We start from the raw sequence: 24938 nt of genomic DNA on the forward strand, positions 1-24938 counted from the left end.
TTGCTATTTTGGGTTTCAGTCATTGCAGATGAACCCAATCCCAACGATTGGGTTCAACAGGTTATGTATAACTTTAACTGATTCTTTAACTACTTTGTTAATATATATTCTCCTAGACTCGTGTACTGGTTAGAACTCTTAGAGGCAAGGGTGAAAACTATCACCGTGTGAAAGGACCCTGAAGTGGCCCCCAGAATTGGAGGAGACCCAAGAGCTATTCACCACACCTCCAAGGATGTTCACAGCCAGGGACTGGACCCCACCTGGACTCTTTCTCTCCACAATTTGGATCTAATTTCATTTTCCTCTTGGTTTTATTTTGTTACTGCAGACTGGCTCTCTGCAGTGAAAGAGAATGGTACCAGACTAATTTCCTTAATACTTGAGACTTCAGATGGGAAACAGCTGTGTCTTGTCTTCTGTTGGAAAAATATTAGGGAACAACTCACATTGACCTGGCCTGGGTCACATGCCAGTTTCACCCGTTTACCTGTCACTGGACCAGCTTGAAATACCTGCAGTTTATTGTGGTTACTTTGGAGGCAGGTGGATGGGAAGATTGGACCTGGGGGAGGGTGCAAGGACTGGCAGCATCCACTGAAACCATTTGTTCTAAATGAAGTGGGTGCTATTTTGACAAAACAGTGTCTATTATAACTGATACATCATTTATAAATGATTTACAGTTGGGATCATCTTAGTCTTTCTTGAAAGCAGTCCATGTGTGAAAAAAAAATGAGGGCTGCGAGTTTGCTTTGAATTTGGTTTCTGACTTTGAAGTTGTGAAATTTGGCAAGACTGCAGCTCAGATAAATCCTTTGTTTGGGAATTTTGATGAAAATGATTTCAGGCCCCATTGTCACATTATACAGGCTAATTATTGGGAACCACTGAACAGATTTCCTTATTTTCTTTGATCTTCAGTCTCATTGATTATAATGGAAGCATTGCTGTAATCATTAATCTTTTTAATGTAGACCTAGGGAGGTGTTTTGGATATTAAAGAATTAAGGCTATTACGCCCTGAAAAATACTTAGTGTCACAAATTCTACTTAAAATTCTAAGGTGAGAGCTTCTCTAAGGAGTTAAAATTTGACATTTAAGGAGTTAAAATTTTATGTATGTTTGACATACATAAAATTTGAGAAGTAAAAATTCTTTTGAAAGGGCTTTAGGATACTGAGTTTCCAGAATGTACTTGAAATATTAACAAATGATGGAAGATAAATTAATTGAAAGGTCCTGGTGTCATGGGATTGAGTTCTGTTGAGGGAGAGAGGACATCTCTGTCGACAGGGCATACATTCGGAGAGTGGGCAGGGCCTGGCATGGGCTGGGCAAAAGCTAGTCATGACACAGCGCCTGCTTCCAGGTGGCATTCAAACAATATGGTGACATTTCAGAGGCTTCAAAAATAGAGGTGTATTGCTTGTGTAAGTATTTTATTTATTAATCTAATTTCTAGTCAGATATATGCGAGGTGCATAGATGAAGCGTATTCTTTCTCCCGGATGCTGAAAGTCTCAAGCTTTTTATTCTTTTCTGCAATCAAAGATGAAAAGAAAGTTGCGTTGTTTGGGTCACGTAAACCATCATACACTTTCTCTTGGTATCGTTTTGCCAGCCCACGCAAGAGAAGGGGAGGGAAGGGAGCATTTGATATTCAATGAACAAAGAAGCATACATTTCTACAGCCAGTGTCAGCTCTGAGAATGCCTTTTGTGATCAGAACGTTTTGCAGATGATGTTCACTAGAGTCCCAGACAGGAAGAAGGAACCAAGGCCAGAAAGGCAATCTTGCTGCAAGATGTCATAGGATAATTTTTCATTCCCCAGGAGCAGCCACAGCAGGCACACTCCATGATGACCCGTGTTGTTTGGAGGAGTTGATCTCTACCCTGAGGGTTGGAGGTTGTGCATTTAGAACTCCAATATGAATTATTACTATATGGGGAGACTGGTGCTTTTCCTTCACCCACAAAAAGTGCAAGTCCGGGTCGGAGATTAGCGTCTGGTTGCTTGCTGTTGCCTTTCTTTCCAGCCTGATTTTGGAGAGAGGTGAATGTGTGTTTCCATTGTTATCCCGGGGTGGCCTGCGGTTAGGATTTTTCTTCTTTGAAGAAGGGAGGTATACGCTCCTTTAGCAGTTAATGACAATGTTTATAAGGACCTGAAGTCTTCGAATAAAAGCCCAAGAATGTCATATTATTTTCATCTGCAAGGTGAATAGTCTGTTATGATGGTATAAATATCTGAAGTAATATGGAAGGACAGGACAAAAATAGGTTTCTGAGAAATGTGTGGCATTTTTTGTTTCCTGATAATATTACAGCTTTATCTACTGATCTTAGCTAGAGTTTGTCATGTTCAGATCCCTCTGGGCTGAGCCGTCACTCCTTTGCCTCCTTTTCCAAGGCCCATTTCATTACACAATTAAGCCTTGCTTAAAACCTTCTCTTCTCATGAACTCAGACATTTCATAAGTTAAAACTACCTATTAAATATTCAGTTTTAGGATTTTGTTTAGATGACATTATACTTCCTATTTCATGATGAAGGACCAAGATGTATGTTTCTTACTATATTTATTGTGTCCTGCTTTAAACTATCTAGCAAATTAAATGTCGTCGAAAGTCCTGATTTTGCTGTATTCAAATTTTTTCAGTCTAACTTTATTTTATTAACTTATTTTATTGCCAAACTTGTCTAATCAACTAAAGTTCTAGTTGATTTACTTTTTATGGGCCTAAGATGAGAGCAGTAGTAGTAATATTTTATAAACAATGGGAACATTTTTTTTTCTCAGTATTGTGAGAACCTTTAAAAAAATTTTTTTTTTGGTTTAAACTAGTCTTTGTGGGAAAGCTCCCTCTAGTGTTTCTTGCAGCAAGTACAAGTAGTATTGAACTATGCTTTTACAAAAATGAAACTTAGGGCCAGGCTGGGAGGCTCAGGCCTGTTATCCCAGCACTTTGGGAGGCTGAGGCAGGCGGATCACTTGAGGTCAGGAGTTTGAGACCAGCCTGGCCAACATGGTGAAACTCTGTTTCTACTAAAAATACAAAAATTAGCCGGGTATCATGGCGGGCGCCTGTAATTCCAGCTACTCGGGAGGCTGAGGCAGGAGAATCACTTGAACCTGGGAGGTGGAGGCCTGCAGTGAGCCGAGATCATGACACTGCACTTGAGCCTGGGTGACAGAGCGAGACTCAGTCTCAAAAAAAAAAAAAAGTGAGCCTTAAATAATAGGACTGATTTGATAAATAGAGAGCATCTTGTTGAATAAATAGATAGTAGGCTGATCTCACACTGGAAATGCTGTGCAGTTGGGTAGAGGGATCTGCTGTATTCAAAAACATGGATCTCAAAAATAAAGAACAATGTTTCAGGTGTGTCTCTTAAATAGCCCCAGAAAATGGAATATTAACTTTCTTGATTACATGTTTATGAGATGCTTTACTTTCTTGTTTTGATGACTTTGTTTCTTATTTCACCGTTTTAGAGATCATGTCCATAGAAATATCCATATCTCAGAAAAGAAATACAGGGTTATTTTTCATAAGCGACACAAATATTTTAAAATCATAGTATGATATTCTTATTTTGGGAATGTACAGAATAGAGTAGTTTTGCGTAAACACATGCAAACTTTTTTCAAAATTTATTCCTTATGTAAATATTACTTTTATAGGATAGCTCCCAGTCTCATCCTAATGGCAGAGAAGACAGTTTTACCTACATGAGTTCATTTCACATGGGCAAACCTCTCTTCTAATTAGTGGCTGATTCCTGAGTTTTACCTAAAATACTTGATGCCATGTAGGGTTCACATTTAGCAATCCAGAGAACACAGAAAGAGTAGCTCGAGGGTCCTAAGGATGCCTTCACCTCACAACTTGGTCAATAAACAGCCTAGAATTAAATTTTATGTCGATGCTCAATATTCTGTTAGATCTTCTTCCCCATCCTCATCTTAGCTAATGAGCAAGCTTGCTATTTTACAGAGAAAATTAAAGCAGAGAAGAAGTTCTGTAAACTCCCATCACCCATCTGCCTGCACCTGTGCCTTTCTATTCTGCCTTTCCCTTTCAGACTGCCAGTTCAGTTCAACCTCTTCCTTGGGCCTAGATTCTGTCCCCTCTTGTCTACTTAAGGACATTGCTCCAGTAATTCTGCCCTCTTTCTTGAGATCATTGATTTCCCCTTCAGTGTTAGGTATTCTCTATTGGAAGCTGTCATTTCTTCCATTTCTTTCAAGAGAGAACCCACTTTTGAATCCACTCCATTAAGACTTTTGTCCTTAGCTCCCACAAATTTTCTTGCCAGAGTCACCTATGAGCTCATGTTGATTATTCTCTTCTTTTGGAAACCTTTCTTACTTGGCTTCAGGATGCCATTCTCTCCTGGTTTTACACCTGGCTCTTGCTGTATTTTCTTTCATTCATATTTCTCCATCTTTCTTTTTCTTTTCTTTTTTTTTTTTTGAGACAGAGTCTTGCTCTGTTGCCCAGGCTGGAGTGCAGTGGCACAATCTCAGCTCACTGCAGCCTCCACCTCCCAGGTTCAAGCGATTCTTCTGCCTCAGCCTCCTGAGTAACTGGATTACAGGCGCACGCCACCATGCCTGGCTAATTTTTTTATATTTTTAGATGGGGTTTCACCATGTTGGTCAGGCTGGTCTCGAACTGCTGACCTCATGATCTGCCCACCTCAGCCTCCCAAAGTGCTGAGATTACAGGCATGAGTCACCACGCCCAGCCTCTCCATCTTTTAAACTATAAGCACTGTGACCTTAACGCTAGGTCCTGGAGATACCCACCTCTCTCTCTCTGCCTAGCTCTCTGTGTCTCTGTCTCTGTCTCTCTCTCTGTCTTCTATACTCACTCTCTTGATAAACCCATCTAATCTCATGGCTTTAAATACCATCTAGATGCTAATAACTTCCAATTTTCTGTCTCAGCCCTGATCTGTCCCCTGAGTTCCAGACACATATAATTAACTGCCTACTGACATCTCACCTTGAATGTCTATAAGCTTCTCAAAACTAATGTGTCCAAAACGAAGCTCCTGATCCCTTAAGCCATCACCCACCTTCAGTCTGTCCTACTGTCGATCCATTTTTTTCTAATTCCTGTGGCCCTAAACCGTGATGTCATCCTTGCCTCCTCTCCTTCTCCTAGATCTCACATTGGATTCATTAACATATCATCCTGTCTGTACCTTTAAAGTTATATCCAGAAGCTGGCTGCTGCCTAACCACTTCCCTTGCTGTCGCTTCTGTGTGAACCACCAATGACTCACCCTGGATGAGTGCAGTGGACACCTGCCCATTACATTTGTCCATTTTCCGCACAGTAGCCAAAGGGTTCCTTTGAAAGCAACTTAGATCATGTCATTTCCACACTGAGCACTGCACTAGAAAACAGGGGTTTCTGTCTCACCAAGAGTAGAAGCCAAAGTCCTTTCAAGGCCCTGCAGGATTTAGATCTCCCACATCTCCCACAACTGCCTCTCCCATAATCACATGCTCACTCACCCCCATCCAGCCATGGTGGTTCCTCACAGTTCCCTGAACACACCAGGAAAATTTGTGCTTCAGGATCTTAGTACTTGATGTTCTGTCTGCCCAGAACATTCCTCCCTCTGATATTTGTATTGCTCATGACCTTGCTCACTTCAGATGTCTACTCATATCTTACAGAGTCCTTTCTCTAAAATTGCAACTATTTTCCTCAAAATTTTATATCTTTCCAAATTTCCCCCTTCCCTGTATTGTTTTTCTCCTTGGAAATGTTCACTAAAATCCCTTATATTTTACTTCTCTTGTTTATTATTTTTTTTCTTCCCTGTCTCCCCACCCCAATTTAAATTTCATGAACACAGGGAATTTGATTTAGCCATAGCCTGTCACTTATTTTGTCCTCTTATGTAGCACACATTGGAATTATATTTTGATTTAAATGTTATTAAATGCTTTCATTGTCGCAGCACTGTGTCAGGTGTGTTTTCACATTTAATTCATTATTCTTAGGTTGCCCATCAGATAAGCCTTGTGAGTTCCATTTTGCATATGAAAAACCTGAGACCTAGGGGGTATTGTATCTTTTCTGTAGATCAACATAGATACTGGACCCAGGCTTTAAGTGGAAACCCTCTAACTGCATGATGTGTACTTTTCTAATATGTGAAGCTATGGACTGCTTCCTTTTAAAAATAATAATTTTGATTTTGTGTGTGTGTGTGTGTGTGTGTGTAGTGAAAGACAGGGTCTCACTCTGTCACCCAGGCTATAATGCAGTGGTGTGATATAATCACTGTTCACTGTAGCCTCGACCTCCCAAGCTCAAGTAATCCTCCCACCTCAGCTTCCTAAGTAGCTGGGGCTACAGGCATGTGCCACAACTCCTTCCTGGTTTAAATTTTTTGTAGAGACAGGGTCTCCCTATGTTTCCCAGGCCGGTCTTGAACTCCTGGTTTCAAGCAGTTCTCCTGCCTCTGCCTCCACAAAGTACTGGAATTATAGGTGTGAGCCACCACGCCCCAGCTGACTTTGGTTTTGAAAGGAAATTGGAAAGTGATGGTTCTTGCCTGCTCCTTTGTCATCTGACTTCTTCCCAAGCATATCATCTTCTGTCTTGTTACACCAGCACTTAGCCACTTCTGGGGAGATTTTATTCTCTCTGTCTTTTTTTTTCTCTTTTTTTTTTTTTTGAGACAGTGTCTCACTCTGTTGCTCAGGCTGGAGTGCAGTGGTACGATCTCTGCTCACTGCAACCTCTGCCTCCCAGGCTCAAGCGATTGTCCTGCCTCAGCCTCAGGAGTAGCTGGGATTACAGGTGCGTACCACCACGCCTGGCTACTTTTTGTATTTTTAGTAGAGATGGGGTTTTGCTATGTTGGCTGGGCTGGTCCTGAACTCTTGACCTCAGGTGATCCACCCGCCTCGCCTTAGCCTCCCAAAGTGCTAGGATTACAGGTGTGAGCCTATTACTATGCCTGGCCTCATTCTCTTTATCAAATCACGATTCCCCAGATTTTTTCCTGTGAGTTGCTCTTTTATGTTTTCTATCTGATCACTTTTACACATTTGTAACAGTCTTAGGATAAGAAGGCACAAGTCTATCTTTTACAGAAGGAATTCAACTGGACAAACAGTGAGACGGCATGAGAGGAGAGAACTTAGTGGAAAGGTTTAAGAAATGTCTCTCTGATAATTTGGCCTAACTTAGAGGCCATCAAAAAGGCAGCAGTTAGAAAAGAGCTGAACCACAAATGGGTTTGGAGCAAAGTAGCCAAGAATATCTAACAACTAAAGTCTGGTCTGAGAGGAAACTGTCTTGGCTCATAGCCCGAGGGTCAAAAACAAAGCTACTTGTATGACTCTGGTTTAAGTCACAGAGATACTCTTGCTTTCTTTGGCCCCAAATAGTCTAGTCTCTTGTAATCTCATTCTTTTCTTCTTCAGTGGTTTGATTTTTGGTGTTAACAGTTTATTGCCACATCTGTAAAATAAGACAATGGGGACTGGTGATTCCTTCAGGGGACCCTTAGTTTTACAGTTTTACAGTTCTAGCATTTTAAAATCAGTGTATTACTCTATTCTGTTTTGAATCTAGACTCAGTTTTAGACTCCTATTTTACTGTGGAAAATTTGCTTTAAAGTAGTAATTTAGATTTTTAACTAAATACAAAGAATCTCTGAAGTATTTTAGGATAAAAGTTCAAATGAGATTGTCAAACAGCTTCACCCTAAAAACCATAGCACGAACTGGGTGTGCTTCTAAGGCTACTGGGGCTGGAAAAATGTATAGGGATAATTAGTATTTCCTTGAATATAAATGAACTGATACTTGGCATCTATATATCTTCCCAGCATTTTCCATTGTATGAAGACGAAATTTTAAAAAGCTCATTTAAAAATTATAGCATCAAATGACCAAATCAATCATTTCTCAAGATGCTGAATTTTACTTCATACCATTATGCTTTGAACATTATCCTCATGTTGCGTGGATAGTCTGTAAACTAATCTTAATGGTTTCTTAAACAAGCAGAATTAATTACAAAGGAAATCTACCCTTCCCCTAAAGCCATGCATTACTTCCAAAGCAAATATATTTCTTTTCCATACTGTCTCTGTTTGAGTGAAACTAGTTTAAATTGCTGTTCTTCCTCATTAGGCAGTTTCTCAGTTTACTTATTCCCTAATGTTTTTCCTCAGCATTTTTTTTTTACACTTCTCTAAATCTTGCTCTACCTACTGTAGTTATTATAAAAGATGAATAATATCAAGCAGTGAAGCTTATATCAATTGTAAACAAATTGATCCAGTTCTTTTTTGTTTAAATATGTTTTAGGAAGCTTATTCTCACACTGATATCCGTCATATCTGTTTTTAAACATTTATTGAAGTTCATCTGTTATCAGTGAACCATGTGAGGAAAAAAGACATTGTACTGTAGATTAATCTATCTCCATAATTAGTAAGCGTGGGACACTTGTGATTATTTAAACAGTATAAGAAAGACTACAGTCATCAAAACTAAAATGTTTCTTTTTAAAGAAAGCTAAAGCTTTGCTCTTTAGTCCCAAACAATCTGTGTATTTCCTGATTGCAGTCAGGAAATACTTAACTTTTGAAGCAATAACGGTTACTCCTGGGAAGTTTTATAATTGGCTGCATAGTGATAACATGGACTTTAATAAATACAGTAAAAATATCGCCGGCTTATTTAGAAAGAGAGAACTTCTTCAGTGCAACCGAGAGAGCTAATACTGAGGACGACACCAGTTTGGCAAAATCATTGCTCTTCGTGACCACCTCCAATTTCCAGCTGGCTTCCTGATCAAAGGTATCTTTCTTTAGTACTTTTTCACTTTCCAGATTTTCTCCCGCGTTCGTTCAGGCCTTTGAACATCAATGTGGGTTAGTTGTGGAATTCATTTTATTCTGAAGTCAGGCAAAATGTAGTTTATAAAATGTTAATGGGTTTCTTGAAGTATGTTAAATAACTATGATAACTAATGAGAAAGAACAGCATGACATCAAGGAATCTAGAGGCAATTTTTTTTTGTCTAGAGTGAGGAATTGCTTTAATGTCTTGAGTCTTGGTACTTGAGTCTGAATTGTTTTAGTGAGGTCAGTGAAGGTGTCACAACAAAATACTAGCTAGAGGTGGCACTGTGCTTTTTCTAAATACTATGAAACCCTTATTTTTGTTGAATTGATCCCTGTGTGTTAATGGAAATGAATCATATTAACAACTCACACACTACTTCAGGTTTAATCATAAAGGTGATTTTTCTCTATCTTGATTGTACGTTATCTTGCTTTTATATTGGCATTAATCCAAAAGTTAACACACAGAATGTGAATGCCGATGAGACCTTATTGACCATCTATCAAGTTCCTCCATTCACTTTGCTCTTGAGGAAGCTATCTGGCAGATGGTGCAACAACTAGTCCCAGAGGTCCTGAGCAAAATATTGGGGATAGAATATAAACCTGTCAGTCCCTAGTTTGGTTGAGCCTTTCTGAGTATCCTTGTTTTGTGTTAAAGATTAAATGCTGCCACTGAGTAAAAAGCTGGCCTTGAATTGGTGTGTGTAAATCGTCATTAGACTCTGGGGGTTGTAGGCAGATTCCGAGCAGCGGAATTATTTGTAGCTAGAATATGTAGCTGGGGTGTGTAGCTTGAGGTGCTCTGTAACATTTGGAGTTGTTCTGGAAACATACTGTCACTTCCCAGTTTGGGTGAATTCAATGAGCAGAGTGAGAAGCCACTGCTTTCTAATTTTGGGTGTGGCAGATCTCTTGAGTCATCAACAGGAATTTACTAAATTTGTCTCAGTCCTGAAGCATTTATATCAGAGTTTTAGGTAGTTTTTTACTTCTATATATATGCCTCTGTTTGCTGACAGCATTCATTCAAGTTCTTCTGAGCCCAGATCATTTTCCTAGTGGCCACAGGGAGGAATTCTAGTAAGCAACAAAATCAGCCCAACTCAGTCTTTCACTGAAGAGCTTACGGTATGATGGTACAGGAGAAAAAGATATTGAAAAGATGCTACACATATAAGAAGGATTCGAATTCATTCAACAATATTTGTAAATGTATGTATAAATATATGTCAGTTAACACTATGTATACTACAGGAGAATCCTGTGATTCCAAAATATTGTATACATGTACAAGTACTGGATAGAAATTTATGTCTCTTGCGTTGTTTCTGATGAATCCCTTAAGTAAATGCTTCAATACAAGATTTTCATGATTCTCTGATCGCTCATTTCCCCACCATGGATATTTTACTGGGCTTATATGAGCAGTGTGACCCTTCTGGTGTGGCCTGAGCTAGTAGCCAGGGGCTGTATAATGCTATATTTTATACTGCGTGTTTCACATGAGGATAAGCGAAAAAACAGAGCTGTTGTTAGCTCAGTTTTGCAGAGTCTCTGTAACCCATGTCATTGCAAGTTGTGGTTAGTCATAACCTGAGAAAAGGTAGTAAAGGTAACTAGAACCAGTTTTGTGTTATAATATTAGCATCTTAAATTATTAAAGATTAAATTACAGACCCAGTTCAGAATTCAAGATGATGAACTTCGCTTATATAAATTAGGTCACTTATAGAATTACATTTAGGTGTTGAGTTTTTACCTGTAGTCACAGGGAAGGATCCTGGGAGACTAGAAATTCAGCCACAAATCAGTTTTTCATGTAAGAACTCTTGATATGGCGTTAGAGAAATTCAAAAGACTTGACACAATTAAGGTTGAATTGACTTTATGTGCAATCTCAATTGTAGAATGGAACTCTGAGGTTGTATGTAAATCATTTTGTAACAAGATAAAATATCTGCAGTAAAATCAGTGCTACAGGCAATATTTCTGATTCTGTACTCTGTGGAGACATTTTTGGAGGCATACTTGGGTTAAAAATTAGATGAAAAGTATTTAGTGGAAATCAGACAAAAAGATTTAGCTATACTTGGGTTAAAAACCCGATTAAAAATATTTAGTAATCAGATGAAAAATAGAGAGAAAGAAGAGATCATTCTCCTAGGGCTTTGCCCACTAGAATCATTTTACTTTTGCAGGTTTGCAGGGTTGAGTGTCAGCTAGCTCACTCTCCGCATCTTCGACCCTTGTTGAGTAAGGTAAATCACATACTAAGGCAGTAAGAAAATGACAGAGGGTTAAGGTTGCTAGTCACATGTTAACACAGATACCTGACTTTGTCCCTGAGACATGGCAAGTGTTCGGGTGAGTCACTGAAGCTATAGCATGTGGACTCTATCCTTTCATAGGAAATACTTGGTCTAGCAAGCTGAAATTCTTGTGATTTTAAAACTATGAATGCTCTAGCAGTATATCCCAAATAATTACATCGGCCCCTCCTTATCCACAGTTTTAGTCACCTGTGGTCATCTGTGGTCCGAAAATATTAAGTGGATGTGGCAATAAACTGTTAACATCGCTGAACTCAGAGACCTTGTGGGAGGAATGTGCCTTGCATGTTGGAGAAATAGCCAGGAGGCCATTGTGGCTGGAGCTGAGTGAGTAAGAAGGGAATTTAGTAGGAGATAAAAATCAGAGAAATGAGGTGAGGATGGAAAGATGAAAATCCAAGTTGTCTACCTAAAGGTCATGTGGATGACCTTTGGCCACCGTGCAGATTTAATCTAGATGGATATCATATGTGGATGGCCAGGGCCCTGAAGCACACTGTGAGCTGGTTGTCTTTTACATTTTTTTTTTTTTTGGAGACAGAGTCTTGCTCCTGTTTCCCAGGTGGGAGTGCAATGATGTGACCTCAGCTCATTGCAACCTCCCCCTCCCGGGTTCAAGTGATTCCCCTGCCTCAGCCTCCCGAGTAGCTGGGATTACAGGCACCCACCACCATGCCTGGCTAATTTTTTTTGTATTTTTAGTAGTGATAGGGTTTCACCATGTTGGCCAGTCTGGTCTCGAACTCCTGACCTCTGGTGATCCACCTGCCTCAGCCTCCCAAAGTGTTGGGATTACAGGTGTAAGCCTCTGTGCCCGGCCTTGTCTAAAATTTTACTCTTAATGAAAAGGAGAGCTATTGAAGGGTTTGCATATGAGCAATACAGGCGAGGTAAGATTTCTCCTATACTCCCTTAGGATCTCTGACTGAAACTGACAGGAGACAGGTTAACAGGAGAAAAGCATACTAATTTTATTTTGTAATTTTTACATGTACATAGGAGCCTTCACAAGAAAAATGAAGACTCAAAGAAGATAAAGGGTCTGGGTTGGATAAAGTGTAGTAACTTGTGAAAATGCGACAACACAAAGAGGTTTTGGCAAGGGCAGTTAATTGTGGAAAAGTAACTAGGAAGATAAAGGGTGAATTAAGATTTTTGTGTTAGGTTTCTCTCAACTGCAGTTTGCTGTGTCTAGTGATAAGTATGTCTTCCTTTCTCCTTTATAGTGAGGGGGAGTTTTACCTCCTGATTTTAGGAAGAAAAAAGAAGATGAGAATACCTTTCTCACACTTGCAGTTTTTCAAGTATCTTTAACTCAAAAATAATCAGCATGCCAAAGTGGCATATTTTGGGGTGGCAAATTTTGACCCCCTAAAGTAACATGACTTGTGTTAAAAAGGATCATTTTGGTTTTGAAAGTAAACTGAAGCTGGCAGGGGAAACTAGCTGAAAGGTTATTGTAGTAAACAAGGTGAGAGCTGATTAGTGTTCTCTCTTGTTAACTGTAAACCAAAAATAAAATTCCAAGTCCCTGTACACCCCAACCAGTTGAATGGACCCCTCCTCTTGTTCAAGGTCACTCGTAAGTTAACTTGAAAAACTAGTTCAGACCATGAAGGGAAGTGGGGGTTGGACATTGCTCCTCATATTCTCCTTCCTTTGATATTCAAGCACAGCCGACCAGCATTTAACATTAAAACGGCTCTTAAGACTGACAAAGCGACTCTGTAGCACTAAGATACCAACATGACAGATAACAGGCCCTAAAAGAAGGGCTCTGAAAAGGCCCTATATTTTACCCCAAAATATATTTATTTGACATGTTTTGAAATGGTCCTGCAAAGCTCTCTTATGGGGAAAATCATAGATTTTTCCTTCCCTTTCCAGGTCTTTTTCCTGGCCCAGGAGAGAATTAACTAAGAGTCTGCCACCTTTTAAAGTCTGATAAGAAACATTTACAATCTATTCTTTGTGAAGCCTGCTACCTGGAGGCTTCTACATAATAAAAACCTTGGTTTTCACATCCCCTTAACGTAGCCCGGACACCACTCCCTTCTATTGAGTCTAGCTCTTTAGATAAACTCTTACAACCAATTGCCAATCAGGAAATTTTTGAATCCACCTATGATCTGGAACTGCACCGCCCACCCCCAATACACACCCCCCCCCCCACCCCTTTGAGTTCTCCTGCGTTTGTGGATCAAACCAATGTACATGTTACATATTTTCATTGATGTCTTATGTCTCCCTAACATTTAGAAAACCAAGCTATAGCCCAACTACCTTGGGCACATGTTCTCAGAATCTCCTGAGGCTGTGTCATGGTCATGCCCTTAACCTTGGCAAAATAAACTTCTAAACTGATTGAGACCTGTCTCAGATACTTTTTGGTTTATAGAATGTACCACATTTTATTTATCTCTTCACTTGCTGATGGACATTTGGATTGTTTTCAGTTTTGGAGTTGTGAACGCAGAAAATCTGAGACAGGTCTCAGTTAATTTAGAAAGTGTATTTTGCCAAGGTTGAGGATGCGCACCCATGACACAGCCCCCAGGAAGTCCTGATGACATGTCCCCAAGGTGGTGAGGGCACAGCTTGGTTTTATACACTTGAGAGAGACATGAGATATCAATATATGTAAGAAGTACATTGGATCTGTCTGGAAAGGCGGGACAACTTGAGGCAAAGGCAGGAAGACTCAAAACAGGGAGGGAGTTTTTAGGTCATAGATCGGTGCTACACAAATGGTTACATTCTTCTGAGTTTCTGATTAACCTTTCCAAAGGAGGCAATCAGATATGCATCTATCTCAGTGAGCAGAAGGGTGACTTTGAATAGATGGGAGGTAGGTTTGCCCTAAGCAATTTTCATCTTGAGTTTTCCTTAGTGATTTTGGGAGCCTAAGATATTATCCTTTCACTGGGTATTGGGACAAAAGTGCCTTTGAATATTTGTTTGAAGGCTGTCGTGTGGGCATGTTTTCCAGTGTTTTAATCTCTGGGAGTGGAATGGCTAGGTAATGAAGTAGGTCTGTATTCAACTCCTAAGAAACTGCCAAGCCATATTCTAGAGTGGTGTGTCATTTTATATGTCTGTTTATAATGTAATTAGAGTTCCAGGTGCTCCCACGTCCTTGCTGGCAGCCTTCTTTTTATCTTAGCCATTTTAAGAGGTATATAGTGGTATCTTATTGTGGTTTTAATTTGCATTTTCTCTGATAGTTAATGCTGATGAGGGATGTCTAGGTTTTAATCTCCTCATCATCAAGAAAGGTTATTTTATCCTGATGGTTGGAACTTTGGTTCCTTTCAGCTGAGGCACAAAATAACTTTTAAAAACAATCAAAAGACATATTATGATAATAAGTTGACAGTGGCTTATATAGTTTAATGGTTTTGTTTCTGGGAGACTCACTTGAAGTGGGAAAATATAATCCTGCTCTTCAATTTCAATTAATTTTCATTACATTTTAATTTTATGTTAGTCATTTATGTCAAATAGTATAAGTGTATGCTCTGTCTTGTGTAGTGTCTATTACTTTGTATATTATTTAAGATAAAAATACATTCCATGTGGTAATAATTGGGCTAGGTAAATGTAAATTGTCTCAAAACATTCAACTAGAATCAGGGTTTTAATTTTTCCCCCCAGGTTCCTGATGTTATTAGCAGCATAAGGCAATTATCTAAAGCCGCCATGAAAGAGGATGCCAAACCCAGCAAAGATAATGAGGACGCCTTTTACAACTCTCAGAAGTTCGAAGTCTTGTACTGTGGAAAGGTGACCGTGACCCACAAGAAGGCCCCCTCAAGCCTCATCGATGACTGCATGGAGAAGTTCAGCCTGCATGAACAGCAGCGCCTGAAGATCCAAGGCGAGCAGCGCGGTGTGGACCCGGCAGAGAACCTGACTGACTTGGAGGTGGTGGTGCCCGGGTCCCCCGGAGACTGCCTGCCGGAGGAGGCGGACGGCACCGACACCCACCTTGGCTTACCTGCCGTAGCCAGCCAGCCTGCCCTGAGCAGCTCTCGGGTCTGCTTCCCTGAGCGGATTTTGGAAGATTCTGGCTTTGATGAGCAGCAGGAGTTTCGGTCTCGGTGCAGCAGTGTCACCGGAGTGCAAAGGAGAGTTCACGAGGGCAGCCAGAAATCCCAGCCACGACGGAGACACGCGAGCGCGCCCAGTCACGTCCAGCCCTCGGACTCGGAGAAGAACAGGACCATGCTCTTCCAGGTACGCCTGGCTGGGCGCTGTCTGCCCTTGCCCCAGAAGGTGCCAGACGGAAGCAGCTGGGCATCCAGTTCCTCCCAGCTCCACCTCTGTACAACGAATAATCTAACTTTTATTTGTTTTCCCATTCAAAGCAGATAAGGCAGGTGGAGGAAGAGTGCACAGCAAAGTAGGGAAGGGGCGAGAGGCAGACGTGGAGTGTGGAGTGTAAGAAGTAAGGCAGTAGGAAAGGAGGAGGAGGAGGAAGCAATTCGTGGAGCGTCCTGGACACCTGGTAGAGAGAATAAGAATCTATCACCAGCATTTGCCTTGGGGTGATTCTCGAATAAACGCTTTAAAAAAAATTTGTAGGTAGGGCGCGGGGGCTCACGCCTGTAATTCCGGCACTTTGGGAGGCCGAGGTGGGCTGATTACTTGAGGTCAGGAGTTCCAGACCAGCCTGGCCAACATGGCAAAATCCCGTCTCTATTAAAAAAATAGAAAAATTAGCCGGGCGTGGTGAGGGTGCGCCTGTAGTCCCAGCTAATCAGGTGCTGAGGCGGGAGAATTGCTTGAACTGGGGAGTCGTAGGTTGCAATGAACTGAGATCGACCCCTGCACTCGAGCCTGGGCAACAGAGCGAGACTCCGTCTTAACAACAACAAAATTGTGGAAAGTCAATCTTTAAAGATATGAATCTGAGAGAGTGCGATTTAACATGGAGAAACAAGGGAATTTTTTTCTAGAGAAGAAAAAACTCCAGAGACTCGTATAGGTATTTTGAGTTGAGAGCACACCAATTTATGCTGTCACAGCGAAAGAGGTTAACGAAACACTATTGACCTAAAAATGTACTGAATTGGATACTAAAATAATTTGATGCAAGCTGTAGTATTGGTATAAAAGATCATTCTTAATTCTAAACATTTTTGAATGTTGTACAGGATATAGAAGGTGTCAGGTTCCACTTAAAATAACTTAATTCATAACAATACCCTGTAGAGAGTCTTTAATCCTCAGCTTGTAAGATTTGAGTTTCCTTGGGCAAAAAAAGAAAAAAAAAAAAAAAAAAAAAAGGACTGACTATCTTTTTAAAACTTATTTTAAAGATTCCCTGAAAAGGAAATTCCGGAGCATTTTGGTAAACAGTACCGGTGTGTAATATCAGAAGTTTGCTTTATCAGAGGCTCATGAGGCTTTTTTCCACAAATGATAATATTTTATTATAGAAAAAACATCCCAAACGCAGGATTTCTTAAACACTGGTAGGCGAACAAGTACAGCTTCCAAAGTAAATTCAAAGTAAAGAGGCAACACTTACAAACATTTCGCCTTAAGGAGAAAACGTGATGTTCTCCTGCGGAAGTGATCCCATGCAGAACACAAATGTGGCTCCATATCCGTGAAGGCGTCAGATTTCCTTTCTGAGCTCGGTATGCCCATTTCAGCAACTGAAAATGATGGCAAGAAGTGGCATTGATTATATTACTACTTGATTTAAAAAAATCACACCCCTGATTAAAAACAAAATTAAGAGACAGGGTCTTGCTCTGTCATCCAAGCTGGAGTGCGTTGGCGTAATCACAGCTCACTACAGCCTTGACCTCTGGAAGTTCATATTTTGTTTTTTTCGTTGGTGGTGGTTTTATTTTTAATGAACTCAAGGTGTGTCATTAAAGCCTCTCTGGTCTTCGGTGACGTGTTAACTGAATTTCCCCTTTTCTTGGGGCTATCAGATTTGTTCTTTTTTTAGCTAGTCACAGTTCTTGTTGTTAATTTTTCTGAACGGTTTATTTTCAAAAATTTTAATTCATTAGCCCAATTACAGATATATCCTTTCGCTGACCATTTGGGAGACAGTATGATTATAACTTATTTTTTAAAATTACTATTTTTAGAAATCATGAAGTGAGGAAAGGTTGCACATTTTTTAAAAAGAGTTGTTTCTAATCTGAAAAATATTTGTTTGTATCTTATAATAATTGAAGACTAACTTAATTTTCATACTTTTTTTGACAGGAAAGAAACATTTTTGAGGCAGCTGATATTTGGGATAAAAAATATTGGTTGGATTAGATGTTTAAGTACATATGAAATAGATATATCTGAGATATTGCATTTGAATCTATATTATTAGTTTAATATTTGATTATAAAGTAAGATGTTAGATCCTTATGAATTGAAATTAATTGGAATGCTTTTATTTTTAAGGTTGGGCGATTTGAGATTAACCTTATCAGTCCAGACACTAAATCAGTTGTGCTAGAAAAGAATTTTAAAGATATCTCCTCTTGTTCTCAGGTATGTATCAAAGTATATCATCATATGTGAAGAGACCAATTCAGTCTTGTTTCAAAATTAACAATAAAATAACTGGGCTTGACCCCTTCAAATTTTAATTTTTTTTTGAAATTCAAATTTTTATTCTTAAAGGGAATTTGTCTTAAACTAAGGGCTCCTGGGTTTTTGTCTATGGCAGTGTCAAAATCCTGCCCAGGTCCCTTGGTGTCTGTCCTAACAGTTTGTCCTCATTTTAGTCAACTCTTTCTGACTGTAATGCCACTTCATCAAATCCCTTCCAGTGATGGAATTTTTGTGGTGGTGAGTTCTTTTGAAAATACCTGCACAGTTAGTTCCTTGGAATGCTGGCCTGTGGGACTTGTGGGTATAACTGAGTCATGCTTGCTCTTTATACCATAGTAGGTAGTAAAAGGAGAATGAGGGTTTCAGCTTATTTTAATGTGAATACTAAATTTTGAAAATATTTTTGTAGTTTTGTTCTTTTATTTATTTTTAATTCACAAACTGTGTATTTAAATGTTTTTAAAATAATCAATACAGCCAAATATGTACAAGATTATATTAGACATTGAAGAGATTACAAGATTAAAAAGAACTTTTGAGGATGTCAGATGGAAGGAGTATCTAAATCTAAATGTAGGGAGATTTAAAAATGCACCTCTAAGGAGGTTCCTGGAATTGAGAATTCACTTCTTTTCTGCCTAGTGACTTAACTTACCTTCAAGGAGTTGGATCTTGCCAAGGTCCTTACTTAGATTTTAATGTCACTTCTTCTCTGTTTAGTGACTTGCCTTTAAGGAGTTGGATCTTGCCAAGGTCCTTACTTATATTTTAATGTTGAAAAATCAGGCCGGCCTATCTTGTTTTCTTTATTTACTATCTTTTAAAAAATAATTTGAAGTTAGCATTGCTATAGGTATGATATTCAGACATTCTTCCCTTTGAAGATAACAAGACAGTTTTTGTACATTTATTTATTTATTTATCTATCTGGAGACAGGGTCTTCCTCTGTCATCCAGGCTGGATTGCAGTGGCGTGATCATGGCTCATTACAGCCTTGACCTTTCCGGCTCGAGCAATCCTCCCACCTCAGCCTCTCCAGCAGCTGGGACCACAGGCATGTGCCACCATGTCTGGCTACTTGTTATTTTTTTATTTTCTTAAATTTTTTGTAGAGACGAGGTCTCATTATGTTGCCCAGAATGGTCTTGAACTTGTGGCCTCGAGATCTTCCTGCCTTGGCCTCCCAAAGTGCTGGGATTACAAGCATGAGCCACCCTGCTGGCCAGTTTTTGTACACCTTGTTAATTGTTTACCTCAGTCTCAGCTAATACAGTTCACATCTGATATTTTGTTTTAATACACTTTCTATTATATGGAGACATAAAATTACATTGTGTAGATAAAAATTTTCTACTCTAATAACTTTGTCAGCACTTGACATAAGGAGGAATATATTGTAAATTTCTAAATTCCTACTTAAAGGACACAGAAGTTTTAACTGAAAAGTATTTATTAAGCATTCTTGTAATTACCAGTTTACTGGTGGTCCCTGGGAGATCATAAGTGCTGTGAGGGCAGGTATCTAAGTCTGTGGTGTCATTCTGTAGGACATCAGAGTCAGATGTACTCAGACAGAGCTTAACCCTGAGGTGTTCGATACATGTTGAATCAATGAGCACTTTGCACGTGGTGGGCCTTATGCCAAATACTAAAGAGAAAGTGATGTCTGAACCGAAGCAGTTCCTACCCCAGAGCACCAAGGGGCATCCTCAAAAGCTGTGCTTCCCACGCCACACTTCCTGAGCCTCCTGGTGAGAAAACTCTCAATGTTCATTGGGCAGCTGAAAGAAAAAAAAAAATAGAAAGAAATAGAAAAAAGAACTAGCCAAACCAAAAATTGGAAGTTCAGATACAATTTCTTGTTTCCACTTTGTATGTTTTTAAAGTCAAGATGTGCATTCTGATATTCTGGTTCAGAAAAAGAAATAGACAGAAGCAGGAGGGATATTTGTGGAAAGCCCTGACTTTCATCGAGGTAATTGTCAGGTTTAGCCATCTGCTCCTCACTGAGTGGCTGGCCCTGCTCTTATTATGTCTTTCCAGGGAATTGAACTCATGTAATGTGGCTGTTTTCAGGAATAGCCTGATTTTTAATAGTGCACACCCACAAATGCTTCTTTCTTCAAAATCTGTCGGACTGTTTGCCTGGCAAGCATGGGGACTACAGGAGTGGTTTTCTTTCCTGGAAACGTTGCCAGTGCCTCAGGACTCTCCGAGCTAATGAGGTCCTGTGAATTTTTCCCATTGAGTACTAAGCGAGTAAAGGATATTCTTAAGTCACTAATAAATTGTACCAAATCGAGGCCAGTGTGGCTGGACTTGTGGAGGTGAGAAGGGAATGTTATAGGAGATAAAGCCAGAGGAAAGGAGATGAGAATGGAAAGATGAAAATCGAGGTTGTGTATCTAAACGTCATATGGAGGGCTGGTAGTCACCATGCAAAGTTAATCTGTATGGATATCATATCCATACAGATTGCTTAGTTTCACCTCAAGAGTTGCAACCTCTCTCCTGTGTACTAACTTTTTCTTTTTACCAGAATTGATTCCTTTTTCTATTTCTATTGGATAGATTGAGCTTATTATAACAAAACAGGGGTTGCCATTTATCAAGCATCCTAGGAATTATATTTCTTAGTTCTAAATCTCAAACATTCCTGACAGTAGGTGCTGTTACTACTGTTTTATAACGAGCAATGGATGCTCAGAGATAGTTATGAGCAACCCAGTGCAATATCACGTATCTCACAATTAGTTGAATCAAGGTTTAAGCACAAATCCGACTTCAAAGCATGTTTTTCCTTTTCACTTAGATTTAGGTGATTTCAGGACAACTTTAAATTTTTTACCTACCTGGCTTTTCTAAGTACTATGCTTGCTATTAAGGTGTTGTCTACATACCGGTATGTATACATTTAGACTGAATGAAAATCACAGATGATTCTGATTTTTTTTAAAATGAGATATAAAGGAGGTTATTTAGCCTGGGTCCAGGAAGTACAATGATTCATCAGTGTGGATAATTGGCACCTGCAATAATTTATTTAACATATCAGTCTTTTAAGTGTGGCTCCTTGAGTGTCTGTAAAGAGACAAACATTCCAGTGTTTTTGTGCATACTTTAGGGAATTGCATGCCATTTAATTTGAGTATTGTCAGTATTAGTTTTTCTCAGATTCTTAGCCTAGATAGATAAGAACAGGGTTTATGATGAATATCAGACTGCCGTGCTAAGAAGACAGTAAGTTGAAAACTCCATTACTTGCAGACATGGAGTGGCATTTTATTACAAGACACAGTGGATCATACCATCAATATTTTTCCTCCTGTGGCCTTGAGTCACAGAGTGTTTATCAGAAGCAAAACAGTCTGCGTTGGTCTCACCTTTTATTTTGTGTATCGACAGGCCACTGTATGAGTTTGCTATGGCATTATGTCTGCCCTTCATCGCTGTAAAGAAGAAATTCATAGAACTGTGAAAGCAGAGAACTGATGTTACTTTCCATATTGTTGATTAAAAGATATATTCCCATAAATTTTGTATTGCACTTCTTCCCCTCCATCTAGGGTATAAAGCATGTGGATCACTTTGGCTTTATCTGCCGGGAGTCTCCAGAGCCTGGACTTAGCCAGTATATTTGTTACGTATTCCAGTGTGCCAGCGAATCCCTGGTAAGTAGTGTTATTGCTGTCTGCTTACTCCTGCGGACACATCTGTCGAACAGAAGACTTGCCTGTTAGGAGCCCAGGTCTTGCAAAATGGCTATCTTTGGGAAGAAGAAGGCATCTAGAAATATGTTTTTCCCCTTCAAAGCAGCACAGCAGTAGAAAAGCAAAAACATAATTGTCATGGTAAAATATATGCCTAGATACTTTCTTGGGTTTAAAAAACCCAGTCATGGAACCTTGAGCATTTTTAAAAGGTAGGAAAGGACTTATAATAGGAGAAAAGCTGTTACTTTTTTCATTGCTCATATGAGAAGATAAGGAAGGCCATTGATCTTTTATTTTCTTAATTGCTATAACATCGCAGAATAGATAATGCTTATATCAGCAGAATAGAGAGCTCTTTTCATTTTCTTCCTTTATTTTATTAGTCCCTTCTTCATTTTTAAAATATCATATTTGTTGTGGTCTTACTTTAACCTTCATTTTCTTCTTTGGCATTTAAAAGTCAGTTCTTTATCTTTAACACTACCCCTCTCCTGCTCTCAACTAAAGGTAATTGGAGTTCAAGAGGAAACATATAAGGCAGGCTTGGACATATATCTGAGTGGCTAAGAAATATGTTGACTTTTTTCCCCTCAAAGTTTTTACTTATTCTTGCACTTATGCCATCTCCCCATATCATTTTAACACAAACCTTTAGACATACGCATCACCATTTTTAGAAAAGTTTACAGAAAATTATTTTCTTAGACATGTGATCCTCCCACCAGGATTTCTTCCAGGGAAACACATAAAACTTCGTCATATGGAAATCAGTCAGGCAGCATTGTCCTTGTGCCCTTGGTGCATATCACAATTATCCCTGCCCAACTCTTGCCTTCCACGTTCCCAGTGTGGACACCGAGTTTAGAAATAATGAAGAAGTAGGAGTGAATTTGTTCAAAGGCACTTTGTGACCAGCAGCCTCTGGCCTTCATCTTTTTCTCTAAAAGATATAAAACTCCCGTCACTAACAGTTTCCTGTTCTCAAGAGTTCCATTTGAGTTTTGTCCTTCCTCTAAATAACCATACATATGAAATATCCACATGTTGATATCCAGGGACTGTTGCTAAATAGGTTGCATTTAGGACTTGAGATAGAAATTTGAGATTGTCATTGTGTAAATGACAGCGAAAGACAGGTTGGATAGAACTGGGGGAGGAAAAAGAAAGCAAGCCAAAGAAAACCGGTGACCTAACATTAGAGAATGCCAACAAAGTAAGAGTTTGGTAGAAAGTGATATCCTAGGATGTTATTCCACACACGCCCTGCTCCCCACCCATTCCCTGCACACTCACACCTCACTCCTTCTCTGTGTCCCTCCTCTACTCTAGGGCTGATCCCTCTACCACATTCTGGATCCCCCACTCTGCTACCTTTCTAAAACCTATCATATACCCCATATGTTTTATTTTGGAAGCACCATTTACCTAACTTCTCTACTTAGAAATGCTAATGTATCTCTTTCACATTTTATATGCAGTTGTTTATCAAATCCTATTGACTGAAAAAGAATGTCTCTTTTCTCCATTCTCCCACTTTTCTTCTTTGCTGCCTGATTCTAGGCATTCATCTTCTTTACTTCGGCCCTTGTGTTAGTGTCCTAACTAGTAATCCTGCCACTAGTTTAATTTGCCATCTCTTCATTTTCTTCTTTGCTGCCTGATTCTAGGCATTCATCTTCTTTACTTCGGCCCTTGTGTTAGTGTCCTAACTAGTAATCCTGCCACTAGTTTAATTTGCCATCTCTTCACTTTCTACATTGTGCTAGAGTTTTATTCTCACAAAATTTCCTCCTTGGAACCTGGTTCATGCCTCACTGTTAAGGGACAAAATCCAGATTGTGTAGCACACAGCGGGGCTCACTTCATTCTCTAGCCTCATCTGCACTTACACTGGAATGCCATGCCCTTTCGTGACCTTTCTCATACACGCCGTTCGTCTTACAAGCTCTTCTCTGGGTCAGACCACAAAGACTGCTTTGATGGTTGATGTGATACTGCTTTTAGTTTGACTTGCTACTGAAACCCACACATGTTGGTTAGTTCATGGGACTTGAGTGAGAGACTGCAGCTCTCTGAAGGCCCACTATGGCTCACAGTAGTACAGCTGAAACTCAGAGGTCCCCATTCACTGCATGGAGTGAGGAGTGTACCATGGCAGAGGATGCCAGAACCAGGGCGTGCTGCCTTTCATACTGGCCAGCTGGGAAGGAGGCCACGTCAGCCTCAAGAATCTGGCTGTTACTAAGCGAGGAGAGTGTGCAGTGCTTTAGTTATCTCTTTTTTTTACTGCTTTTAATTTTGGAAGTGAAGCAGGCCTGGCTCTGCCCTACTAAAACCTGAGTACCATTCCCTTTCTTTTCTACTGCATATTTTTCCGGCCTCAGCTTACATATCACATCCTACTGAAGTCTTTCCTGACCCCCTGTTTTGCAGGAATTGCCTCCTTTAGTTGCGCTATTGTTAGTTCTCTTACTATACTTTATTCCTAGGTCTCCAACAATTCTTGCCAGTCCCCACACTCACTTATCTGTTGCATAACCACCTACCCTACTAGATTGTGAGTTTCACAGATTTCAGACTATCTCTTTTACGTGTTGTGTCATGGAGGTTCTAGGATAGCAGGTGCTTGGTACTTTTGTACTTTGAGTGATTGAATGACTGCATTACTCTTAACTTCAGATAATCATTTTCTAGGTGCTGGTTAATCTGTGATCTCTGGAGAACTTGCACTAAAAGGAAAATGACATAAAACTTTGTTACTTCTAATCTTTTTTACAGGTTTTGTTTTGTTTTTAGTTTTCAATGTTTTCATTTTTGCCCTCATGCATGTAGAATGAGTTTTGGAAACAGGGAATCACAATAGAAAGTCTGGGCACATGCTGTATTTTTCCACCTAGCGTGATCTGTGACTAAGGCAACAGACTTGACTGGCTGTGAATGCCTTCCTACTGCTTGAAGCTGTGTCAGAATCTGAGGTTTGGCATAATTATTCTTAAGAACAGGCCTATGCTAGGATCTTTCAAACCATGTTTAATTTTATCAGTAAGCATCTTAACTGAATAGTGAGGCATCAGAACTGCAAGTCTCAAGAAAATTAAACGTAAATTTCCTTCATAATAGAGGATTGCTTAAGGAGCTGATACATAGACCAAAACAAAGCAAGTAAATATTATCAGTCTAAGCAGTGTTAGGAGTGATGTGGCTCGTGTAAGACAATGTATTGCAACACCACGCATGCTCATTTACCTTCTCTGAGTACCAAGAATACACAATTAGCATTTTCTTTTGCTTCTTTGAAATAATTGCTATGAATTTGTAAACAAGGTAGTGTTCTTACGGGCCCTGGACGGCTATGTTGGAAGTTTAGATGATCAGTTCTTCCTTTTCTCCTCCCTTTGTCTCTCCCAACCTTCTC

At 39.6% G+C, this 24938-nt stretch overlaps 1 protein-coding gene across 7 annotated transcripts in view; it reads left to right on the forward strand.

Moving 5' to 3' along the window:
* Positions 1 to 24938, forward strand: part of LOC105481744 (TBC1 domain family member 4) — a 207971-nt gene that overhangs the window by 111301 nt on the left and 71732 nt on the right. For 5 of the 7 annotated variants that reach the window (XR_011614721.1, XM_011741474.3, XM_011741475.3 and 2 more), the window contains exons 2-4: positions 14888 to 15469; positions 17657 to 17746; positions 21377 to 21481. Coding sequence is in view for 6 of the 7 variants with exons in the window: in XM_011741474.3 (XP_011739776.2) it covers positions 14888 to 15469; positions 17657 to 17746; positions 21377 to 21481 (777 nt within the window). In the remaining variant the exon portion in view is untranslated. Of the gene's footprint in view, positions 1 to 8541; positions 8854 to 13625; positions 14082 to 14887; positions 15470 to 17656; positions 17747 to 21376; positions 21482 to 24938 lie in introns of those variants that run through there. The other 2 variants (XM_071081213.1, XM_071081214.1) reach the window with 2 other exon arrangements.

This window comes from Macaca nemestrina, chromosome 16, assembly GCF_043159975.1.
Source record: "Macaca nemestrina isolate mMacNem1 chromosome 16, mMacNem.hap1, whole genome shotgun sequence".
Taxonomy (NCBI): domain Eukaryota; kingdom Metazoa; phylum Chordata; class Mammalia; order Primates; family Cercopithecidae; genus Macaca; species Macaca nemestrina.